Source organism: Mustela erminea, chromosome 3, assembly GCF_009829155.1.
Source record: "Mustela erminea isolate mMusErm1 chromosome 3, mMusErm1.Pri, whole genome shotgun sequence".
Classification (NCBI taxonomy): domain Eukaryota; kingdom Metazoa; phylum Chordata; class Mammalia; order Carnivora; family Mustelidae; genus Mustela; species Mustela erminea.
Window position 1 is genome coordinate 93,475,853 of NC_045616.1, and position 11,285 is coordinate 93,487,137.

The 11,285-nt window shown below is 38.9% G+C and overlaps 1 protein-coding gene across 4 annotated transcripts in view; it reads left to right on the forward strand.

Annotated features, from left to right (window-relative positions):
- The window catches only part of ZCCHC10 (zinc finger CCHC-type containing 10), a 24,967-nt gene extending 14,290 nt beyond the window's left edge, over positions 1–10,677 (forward strand). For 3 of the 4 annotated variants that reach the window (XM_032336731.1, XM_032336733.1, XM_032336732.1), the window contains 3 exons: positions 5,693–5,857; positions 9,225–9,266; positions 9,943–10,677. In XM_032336731.1, the coding sequence (XP_032192622.1) occupies positions 5,693–5,857; positions 9,225–9,266; positions 9,943–10,210 (475 nt within the window). In that variant the 3' untranslated portion in view covers positions 10,211–10,677. Of the gene's footprint in view, positions 1–2,962; positions 3,079–5,692; positions 5,858–9,224; positions 9,267–9,942 lie in introns of all 4 variants that reach the window. The other variant, XM_032336730.1, reaches the window with a different exon arrangement.
- The last annotated feature ends 608 nt before the right edge of the window (positions 10,678–11,285 follow it).

The following is an 11,285-nucleotide window of genomic DNA, read 5'->3' on the forward strand; positions in this document are numbered from 1 at the left end:
CAGCCCAATGGAGAGGTCAAGAGGAAGGGAACCGCAGCTCCCTACTGAGAGCCCCCTAAGTGAGCTTGAAAGCAACTCACATTGAAGCACGTTCTACAAAACAACTGGCCTGTAACCTTCAAAATTGCCAAGGTCATAAAAACAAGACTCGACTAAGGAATTCATTAGGCAGAAGGAAACTAAAGAAACATGACAAATGCAACAGAATGCTGAACTGGGTGTGCTCTAAAGAACATTGGGACATTTGATGAAATAAATGGGATCTGGAGATTAAATAGTAGGAATATATCTATATTAATTTCTTGATTTTGATGGTTACATTGTTATGTAGGAAAATATCCTGGTATATAGAAAATATGCAATGAAATACTGTGAGTTGATGGGTCATCAGGTTGACAACTTACAAATAGTTCAGGAAATATGGTGCTTTGAACTGTACTTGCATATTTTCTGTAAGATTATTTCAGGGGCGCCTGGGTGGCTCAGTGGGTTAAAGCCTCTGCCTTCGGCTCAGGTCATGCTCCCAGGGTCCTGGGATTGAGCCCTGCATTGGGCTCTCTGTTCAGCAGGGAGCCTGCTTCCCTCCTCTCTCTCTGTCTACCTCTCTGCCTGCTTGTGCTCTCTGTCAAATAAAATAAGTAAAATCTTAAAAAAAAAAAAAAAAAAAAGATGGGGCACCTGGGTGGCTTAGTGGGTTAGGCCTCTGCCTTCAGCTCAGGTCATGGTCTCTGAATCCTGGGATGGAGCCCCGCATCGGGCTCTCTGCTCAGCAGGGAGCCTGCTTCTCTCTCTCTCTCTCTCTCTGCCTGCCTCTGCCTACTTATGATCTCTGTCAAATAAATAAATAAAATCTTAAAAAAAATTACAATTATTTCAGAAATTTTAAGAGCTACATAAAGAATAATATTCTTTTTTTTTTTTTAAAGATTTTATTTACTTATTTGACAGAGAGAGATCACAAGTAGGCAGAGAGGCAGGCAGAGAGAGAGAGAGGCGGAAGCAGGCTCCCTGCCAAGCAGAGAGCCCGATGCAGGACTCGATCCCAGGACCCTGAGATCATGACCTGAGCCGAAGGCAGCGGCTTAACCCACTGAGCCACCCAGGTGCCCCGATTCTTTTTTTTTTTTTTTTTTTTTAAGATTTTATTTATTTATTTGATAGAGGGAGAGAGATCACAAGTAGGCAGAGTAGCAGGCAGAGAGAGGGGGGAAAGCAGGCTCCCCAATGAGCAGAGAGCCTGATGCGGAGCTTGATCCCAGGACTCTGGGATCATGACCGGAGCTGAAGGCAGACACTTAACTGACTGAGCCACCCAGGCACCCAAGAATAATATTCTTACACATGTTATCTGGTATAGCTGTGCATTGATTCTGTTTAAAAAAAAAATTTTTTTTTTGTAATGCACACATGGTGGGGGCGAGTGGTTTGGGAGGGGCAAAGGGAGCGGGGGAGAGGGAATCTTTTTTTTTTTTTTTTAAAGATTTTATTTATTTATTTGAGAGAGAGACAGTGAGAGAGAACATGAGCGAGGAGAAGGTCAGAGAGAGAAGCAGACTCCCCATGGAGCTGGGAGCCCTATGCAGGACTCAATTCCGGGACTCCGGGATCATGACCCTAGCCGAAGGCTGTCGTCCAACCAACTGAGCCACCCAGGCGTCCCGAGGGAATCTTAAGCAGGCTCCCACACCCAGCTCAGGGCTCACTGGAAGGCTCCATCTCACACCCCTGAGATCATGACCTGAGTTGAAATCAAGAGTCATACACTCAACCAACTAAGCCACCTAGGCGGCACTGCATTGATTTCTATTGTATAAATATCTACAAGTGGAATTGCTGAATCATAGAGTGTGCTTCTTTTCAACTATGGTAAATTTTTTTCAGAATGGTTCTACCACCAGTTTGTGTTCATCCCCACAGTGGATGTGTGTTCCTCTTGCTGTGTTTTTTTTTTTTTTTTTAAAGATTTTATTTATTTATTTGACAGGCAGAGATCACAAGTAGGCAGAGAGGCAGGCAGAGAGAGAGGAAGAAGCAGGCTCCCTGCTGAGCAGAGAGCCCGATGTGGGGCTCTATCCCAGGACCCTGGGATCATGACCTGAGCCGAAGGCAGCGGCTTTAACCCACTGAGCCACCCAGGCGCCCCTTGCTGTGTATTCTTGTTAACATTTGCTGTTGCCAGTTTTTAATTTCAGTCTTCCTGGTGTGTGATAGGTAGTATCTTCTGGGTTTTTTGTTTTATTTTGTTTTTTAAATAATTATTTATTTAGAGAAAGAAAGCATGCATGCAGGAGTGAAAGGGACAGAGTGAGAGGGAGAGAAAGTCTTAAGCAAACTCCACAGTGAGCTCAGAGATTGACTCTGGGGTTGATCTCATTACTCTGAGATCATGATCTGAGCCAAAATCAAGAGTTGGATGCGTGGTTGATTGAGCCACCCAGATGCCCCTTTCCGGGGGTTTTAATATGCTTTTCTTTGATTAGTAAAGTATAACTTTTTATATGTGTAGTGTTAACTTGTGTTTCCCAGGCCCATTTTTGTCCAGTCTTTCCATTTTCCATTTCATCTTATTTTTTATGATCCATCATGTCCTTATTGATTTGTAAAACCTTCTCCAACGTCTTGGCTTCCCTTCTTACTCTCTTCATAGTGTATTTTGATGAACATAAATTCTTTCTTGCTTTCTTTTTGAAGAGAAGGAGGAAGAGAGAGAGAATCCTAAACAGGCTCCATGCCAAGTGCAGAGCCTGACACGGGGCTTGATCTCAAAACCCTGAAATATGACCTGAGCTGAAATCAAGAGCCAGATACTTAACTAATCAAACTACCCAGGTGCCTCAATGAAAAGAAATTACTAATTTTAGCATAGTCTAACTTAACAGCTTTTTTTAAAAATGATTATTAGTATTTTGGTTTTGTTTTTAAGAATTCTTAAGTCAAATATGTCTTTTTTTTTTTTTTTAAGATTTTATTTTTAAGCAATCTGTACACCGAGTGTCAGGCTCAAACCCACAGCCCTGAGAACAAGAGTCATATGCCGTACCACCTGAACCAGCCAGGGGCCCCTGTCACTGTTTATTTGTAAGTTTATTTACTTATTTTTTTTAGTTTTTTTTTTTTTTTTTTAAATTTTATTTATTTATTTATTTATTTTTAAGTGATGTCTATACCCAACATGAGGCTGAAACTCACGATACCCCCATGTCACTTGTTTTTAATACTACCAATCTAAGACATTTATTACTTGAGCAGTCTGTAATCAATGTTTGCATATGGTGGAGAGTAGAGGTTTTCTTTTTTTCTTTTTTTAAAAAAGATTTTATTTATTTATTTGACAGAGAGAGAGATCAGAAGCAGGCAGAGAGGCAGGCAGAGAGAGAGGGGAAAGCAGCCTCCCTTCTGAGCAGAAAGCCCAATGTGGGGCTCGATCCCAGGACTCTGAGATAAGGACCTGAGCCGCAGGCAGAGGCTTAACCCACTGAGCCACCGAGGTGCCCCTATTTTCTTTTTTTAATAAAGAATTATTTACTTAGTTGAGAGAGAGACAATATGAACAGGTGGAGGGACAAAGGGAGATAGGGAATCCTCAAGCCAACTCTCCACTGAGTATGGAGGCCAATGCAGGATTTGATCACAGGACCCTGAGTTCATGACCTGAGCAGAAATCAAGAACTGGACACTCAACCGGGCCACTCAGGTGCCCCAAGAGTAGAGTTTAGTTGTAATTTTTTCCATATGCAAATCAGTTGTCCCTGCACCACTAATATGTCCTTTCCCCCACTGCTCTCCAGTACCATAGTGGTCATAAATCATGCATTCATATATACATTAGTCCATTTCTGGACATTATGTTCTGTTCATTGGTTTGTGTATCTTTGCTAGAATTTCACATTCTTAGTTGTTAGAGCTTTACCGTAAGTCAATGTCTTTTAACCCAAGGCTTCCCCACTTGTTCCTTTAGTAGGGTATTTTGGCTGTTGGCCTTTTGAATTTCCACATACATTTTAGAATAAGTTTGTTAACAGAACAAACAAATAAACAAAAATTTGTTTGGATTTTGATTGGCATTGTGTTGAATCTATAGATCATAGATCTGTAGATCAGTTTGTGGAGAATGGACATTTTTACGATTATTATGTTTTCCAGTCTATGAACATGGTATATTTTTCTATGTAGCTACATGCTTAGATGTTTAATTTCTCTTAGTAATGTTTATATTGTGCATAGAAGTCTTGTACATATTTTCTTTGATGTGTTTCTAGGTATTTGATATTTTTTAGGAAATTATAAATATCACTTTTTAAAAATTTCTTTTTAAATGTTTTCATTATATAGAAATTCTATTGATTTTTATTTGTTTACCTTATATCTAATATAGAGCTCAGAAAATGGTTGTCTACTGAATCCTGCTTGATGCTTGTTCTTGTGGGCCTGTGGGTTAAGGATGTTAATTACATGTGTACGTATATGATTAATTTGATAGGAAACATGAACTTTCAACCTCAAATGAGTGGAATGTTCTACAAATGAATTGCATCCTTTAAATCTCTTTTCTGTGAAATATTTTTATTAATAAAATACCTGTGGAGGGCGCCTGGGTGGCTCAGTGGTTTGGGCTGCTGCCTTCGGCTCAGGTCATGATCTCAGGGTCCTGGGATCGAGTCCCGCATCGGGTTCTCTGCTCCGCGGGCAGCCTGCTTCTTCCTCTCTCTCTCTCTGCCTGCCTCTCTGCCTACTTGTGATCTCTCTGTGTCAAATGAATAAATAAAATCTTTAAAAAAATTAAAAAAAAAAATACCTGTGGAATTGTGTTTTCTCTCTTGTCATGGAAATACCTACATAATATCCTCAATTTTGCCTCCTGATCAGCAAAGCCTGAAACTTTTACTATCTGACTCTTTATAGTTTGCCCACCCCAATATAAAATCTTGCTGAACTTATGAATTCTAATTATTTCAAAATATTTTTGCCTGTAGATTATTTTGGATTTGCATGTACATAATAAGTCATAAGTGAGGAATGACCATTTTGTTTTTTCCTTTCCAATTCTTTCATGTTTGTCTTTTATTTGTTGCATCTGAGTCCAGTATCAGGGATGAGGGATTAAGATTTTTTCTTAGTCTCCTAGATGACTAAAAGCTGGGCTGTATTCTCTATACATTTGGTTTATTCTTAAGGTATGACTCTTCAGAGACCTAATGCTGAATACATAGTTTGTCTCCCTAAATTGTTGTAAGTGAGGTTTACCCTGTTGAGTTGGGCAAACACTCCCAGTGCAAGAATTAACGTAAATACAGAGCTGACTACTCTGGATTTCCATTTTCTTCCATATCTTGGCTTGGTTGTTTTTCACCCCACTGTTAGTTCTTTGATACCGCAAGCAGATTGTTAAAAATGTTTTGACTGTTTTTTTCTATTTCCGAGCTGAGGAGCTGGTCTTAGTTACCCAGTCTGCTGTTACTGGAATGGAATTAGGAAATAAATATTCGAACTTAGTTTGGTCTAACTCTCAAGGTCCATGCTCTTGACTACTGTATTGCCTTGTGACTAAATCTAACATAGTAAACAATTTAAAATGTAAAATTACGTTTATTTGTGGCCTAAAAATGTTCATATTATTTATGCTTTTCAGAGTAGAAAATGTCAAGTCAAAATTTTAAGGCCTGTATTCTTTTTTTTTCTTTTTGCTCCACAGTGAGGCAAATAAACAACATGTAAGATGTCAGAAATGCTTGGAATTTGGACATTGGACTTATGAATGTACAGGAAAAAGAAAATACCTACATAGGCCATCAAGAACAGCAGAACTAAAGAAAGCTTTAAAAGAAAAAGAAAACAGATTATTATTATTACAACAAAGGTACGTTGACCTGTGATATCCAAAGGAATATTTTTAATTGATAGAATTTATGAAGTGACTAAAGGTATCTTGGTGATTATCCAGATTTCAATTATAATATTAGCTAATGTTTAATGAGTCCTTCCCATGTGCCAGGCACTGTATTAAGCTTCTCACAAGTATTAGCTTAGTTAAGCTTCACCTCTATATCATTAAGGTAGGTACTATTCTCCCCATATTACTTGTGAAGAAACTAAGGCCCAGAGAAGTTGAGTTACTCATCAGTGTCACACAGCCAGTAACTGGAAAGATTAAACTTTTGAACCAGCCAGTCCATGCTCTTAATCACTTTGCTTTGTTGACTCAGCGGCTGGTGAAGTGGCAGCAGAATACCAGGAGGTAGATGATATGAACTGTCAACCATAAAGATAAAGTGGCCAGTTATTCTACCAGCAAAATGAGTTTATTGGGGAATACCAAGGGAATTGCAATCCTGGACAAGAAAACTGGCAAACCATGGGCAAGTCCAGAGAACAAAGGACAGGGGCTTGCTTTTATCAAGGAAAAGAGGAAATTGGGAAGGGCTGTTTGAAACAAAAGTCAGCTGGGGGAGAGTGAGAGTTTAAGCTTCTCATTGGACAACTGGGGCAATTTCTCGTTGGCTATTGTATTGCAAGGCAAGAAGAAAATTTTCCTTCCTCCTGCTGAGATAGTAAAGTAAGCTTCTTCCTGTTGAGAACAAAGTGCTGCCCTCTGTGTGGGGGTCAGCTGCTGATGAGGAGGGGGAGTGTATGCCAGCTCCCCATTCAGGATTGCCCAAGTCCATTTTAGATGCTGTTCCCTTTATTTTCTCAGAGCTGATGTGGAAAGATACCCAAGACAAGTATCCAAGATACTTAAACTAAGGCTATAAACTACATGGAGAACAGTATATATAATATGCAGTCGTTTACGTTAAAAAAGAAGGAAAGGAATAATGGAATTTTTTTGGAAACAGAAATGATCCGTAACAGTGGCTCCTTTTTCGGAGAACTGGATAGGAGAGTAACTGGAAATTTGTTATATACTCTTTTGTGTCCTTTGAATAAAGCCCCCCCCCCCCTTTTTAGGATTTTATTTGAGAGAGAAAGTGCACAAGCAGCGGGAGGGAGAAGCAGGCTTCCCATTGAGCAGGGACCCTGATGCGGGACTGGATCCCAGGACCCTGAGTTTATGACCTGAGCTGAAGGCAGACGTTTAACTGACTGAGCCACTCAGGTGCCCCATAAATAAAGCTTTTTTTTTTTTTTTTTAAGATTTTATTTATTTATGTGAGAGAGAAAGACAGAGATAGGGAGAGGGAGCAGGAGCTGGGAGGAGAGGGTGCAGAAGCAGGCACCCCACCGAAGAGGGATCCCATTGCGGGGCTTGATCCCAGGACTTCAGGATCATGACCTGAGCTGAAAGCAGATGCCTAACGACTGAACCACCCAGGCACCCCTTAAATAAAGCTTTTAAAATTGCTGTGAATTAAGTAAGTAAGCATGTTTGAGAAAGTGAAAGAGGAAGATGCCAGATGTACTCAGTGCTACAGATCAGAAGCAGCATCTTCATAAGGACATTACCTGTATAATAGTGTGTGAAACAAGGGAACTTGCAAGGCAGTGGTCTCACAATTAGTGGACTTGATGGCTCTTCAAAGGTTATGCAGGAATAGATAGGTTATCAATTTCTAAGTCATCAACTTTCATATATAATTTTTCCAAAAATAAATTTGTATAAGAACTTGTCTGTTCATTCTCCTTTTCTTTCTTTTTTTTTTTCCTACTTCCCCTTTTCTCCTGTGTAGAAACTTAGATGTTTTTCAAAATACTGGTGTTTGTACTAAGAAAGTGGATAGCTCTAAATATTGGGAGCAATTTTTTTTTAAGATTTTATTTATTTATTTGTCAGAGAGAGAGAAAGAGAACACACAAATAGGGGGAGTGCAGACAGTGGGAGAAGCAGGCTCCCTGCTGACCAAGAAGTGTGATGCAGGACTGGGATTATGACCTGAGCTGGAGGCAGACACTTAACTGACTGGGCCACCCAGGTGTTCCAGGAGCAAATTCTTTTTTTTTTTTTCTTTTCCTAAATATATTTTTTAAAGAGTTTATTTATTTATTTGACAGACAGGGATCACAAGCAAGCAGAGAGGCAGGCAGAGAGTGAGAGGAACAAATTCTTTTGTAATTTTTTTCCCCCAACAAAATTGAAAAAGGATCTAATTGGGCTACCAATTCAAAAGTATTTTTTAGGGACGACTGGGTGGCTCAGTCAGCCAAGTATCTGGCTCTTGATTTCAGCTAAAGTCATGATCTGAGGGTCATGAGATCGAACTCTGCATTGGGCTCCATACTGGGTGTAAAGCCTGCTTAAGATTCTTTATCTCTGGGGCGCCTGGGTGGCTCAGTGGGTTAAAGCCTCTGCCTCCTGGGATTAAGCCCTGCATTGGGTTTTCTGCTCCACAGGGAGCTGCTTCCTCCTCTCTCTCTGCCTGCTTGTGATCTCTGTCTGTCAAATAAATAAATAAATAAATAATCTTTAAAAAAAAAAAAAAAAAAAAGATTCTTTCTCTCCCTCTCCCCTCCCCCCAAAATAATAATAATAATAATAAATAAAAATAAATAAAAGTATTTTTTAATCATACATCTTTGTGACTAGTGGACCCTTCACTGAAGGTATTCAAACACTGACATTCCTACAACAAAACTCTATTTCAATCTACCTGTTTAGGTTAAGAAAGTTTCTTAAGTTAAATCTGTAAAAATTAAGTACAGGAATTGAATTAATACTGAACCTTGTCACAACCTAGCAATAAGATCCAGGGATACATAAACTAGAAAAACAATACCATTAAGAGATGTGTTTCCAGTAAATTTACTTTGATGTGTAATAATTATTAAAATTTGTACTGTATTTCTATACTGTTTTGTTTTATTTTAAAGATTTTATTTATTTGTCAGAAAGGATTAGGGGAGGGTGGGCACACACAAGCAGAGAGAATGGCAGGCAGAAGGAGTAGCAGGCTCCTTGCTGAGCAAGGAGCCCAATGCGGGACTTGATCCTAGGTCCCTGGAATTGTGACCTGAGCCAAAGGCAGATGCTTAACTAACTAAGCCATCTAGGTGTCCCTCTGTATTGTTTTAATCAATTGTATAGTAATATTGTAATGGTAACTCAGAAGGTTTTTTTAGAGACAAAGTTGGGGGGTGCAGGTTATAACAAGAAATGGTGGGCTCTGTGCATGTCATGAAAAACAAAGTGTTTCTCCAATGTAAGACACTTTGGAGAGGCTCCTGAAGGGTTTGTCTGAGCTGTGTATAATCACTCTATTAACAGGAGTTTTTTCCCCCCTCATATTTATCAGCATCGGAGAAACTAATGTAGAAAGGAAGACTAAGAAAAAAAGGTATGTGTGGCTTTAGGAGTTTTTTATGTACAATAAATAATACTAGTGGGAGGGATGGGAAGAAAAATTTAAAAATAAAAGTGATAATAATAATAATAATAAAGTAGACCTAAAGTCTCTTGTTTGTAATTCATGATTAAGTATCATCCTTATTTCCTGATATGTTCTTCTCTTTACCTAACTGGAACATACTACCTTCATTTCTCCTTTTTCTCCAACTTCTCAGAGGCTTTATACCTGGAAATAGTAAATAATTTCACTTTAAAAATCTCTTATTACATTAGAATAAGAAATATTCTTAGACTGGTAAAAAAAAAAAAAAAAATTGTTGACCAGGTCTATCTGGTTTAAAGATTATGAAACATTTGCCATGCTGCCTGAGGTTTCAGTAAACCCAGGTGTTACACTGCAACTTTATTCTAACATTATTCGTTCTAGAGCATAAATAGACTAGGAACACTGATCTTGAACTCTGTCCAGGAGAGTTTAATTGCTAAAGTGAAAGACGTTGTGGTTGCCGCAGGACTTCTGCAGTTATGCAATCCCCAGCGCAGCAGATCCAGCAGTCCCACACAACAGAGCTGCAGTGTGTGCACGGAGTTTCCCTGTGCACTTGCTTTTAACTATTCTGTTAAACGTCAGCTTCCCGTGCATCTAACTACTCATTGTCTACTAGGTCTAAGAGTGTAACCAGTTCCAGTAGCAACAGCAGTGACAGTTCAGCCAGTGATTCTTCATCGGAGAGTGAAGAAACGTCTACCTCATCCTCCTCGGAGGACAGTGACACGGATGAAAGCTCCTCCAGTTCATCATCTTCATCCTCCTCCACAAGCTCTTCCTCATCCTCCGATTCAGACTCAGATTCCAGCTCTTCCAGTAGCAGCAGCACCAGCACAGAGAGCAGCTCTGAGGATGAACCACCAAAGAAGAAGAAAAAGAAATAGAATTGCTCCATCCCTATTGGACTGCTGGTCTGCAAACATTAATGTGATTCTCGAAAGGGAATTTAGAATATGTTAAGGCCAAATAGATTAACCGATCAACATTTCTGGAGTTTAAAAGCTTCTAAGTGTTTTACATCATAAGAGCATAAAGAGTATTAATAATGGATTATACATATATATAAGACTTTTATTTTCAGGGTAAATCTTGTTTTTCTTTTTTATCTTTAATATATATCTGTAAAACATAATCAAAGCTGAATCCAGGACGTCTGTTTTTGGGATGAAACTTATCTTTTCTCCCTGTGAAATAAATGCCATACTTTGTTATATGTCAGTGCTATGTATCAGATGTGTTTTCAGGATAATGCATCAGAATATCTGGCAGTGAATTTCTAAAGCTTTTGGCTGTGTGTTATTATATAAGATTTAATACATTGTTACTATAAAATTAGGAGTGTTCCTCTTAATAACTGTGCCCTCTTTCTATGTTTATGTTTGGAAACTTATTCTGAGTTCTTGTCTTAAATGAAAAGCTCAAGGAACCTATTAATATATTTATACCTTTTGGATGGTACAAATGCCAAGTTATTGTGTTATATTATTCATTTTCTTCTGGTTCTTAGAGTTACTCTTTTTTTTTTTTCCCCAAGTAGGCTCCACACCCAGCATGGAGCCCAGTGCAGGGCTTGAACTCACAGGCCTGAGTCAAGATCTGTGCTGAGATTAAGAGTTGGATGCTTAACTGAAAAAGGCACCCAGGTGTCCTGTAAAGTTACTCTTTTCTGAGAAAATCAATCCGGAGGAACCTAAAAAGGAACCAAAATTCCAAAACTACTTGGAGTCTAATCTTGGTGCCTTTTGATAAATGCTGTGTATCAGAAAAGAGTCATTTGAAAGCCTAACTTAAGGTAAAAGTGATATAAATATCATTGTGTGTTATTATGCTATAAAAGATAGGAGAGGAAAGTTAGGAAGAGAGGTAATTTTAACAGAAAATTAGGGTGATGTTGGTTGCCTTTTATTAAGCTTTTCTAAGCTTTCATAAGGATTGCCTTTTATCATTTTTGCAATCGTG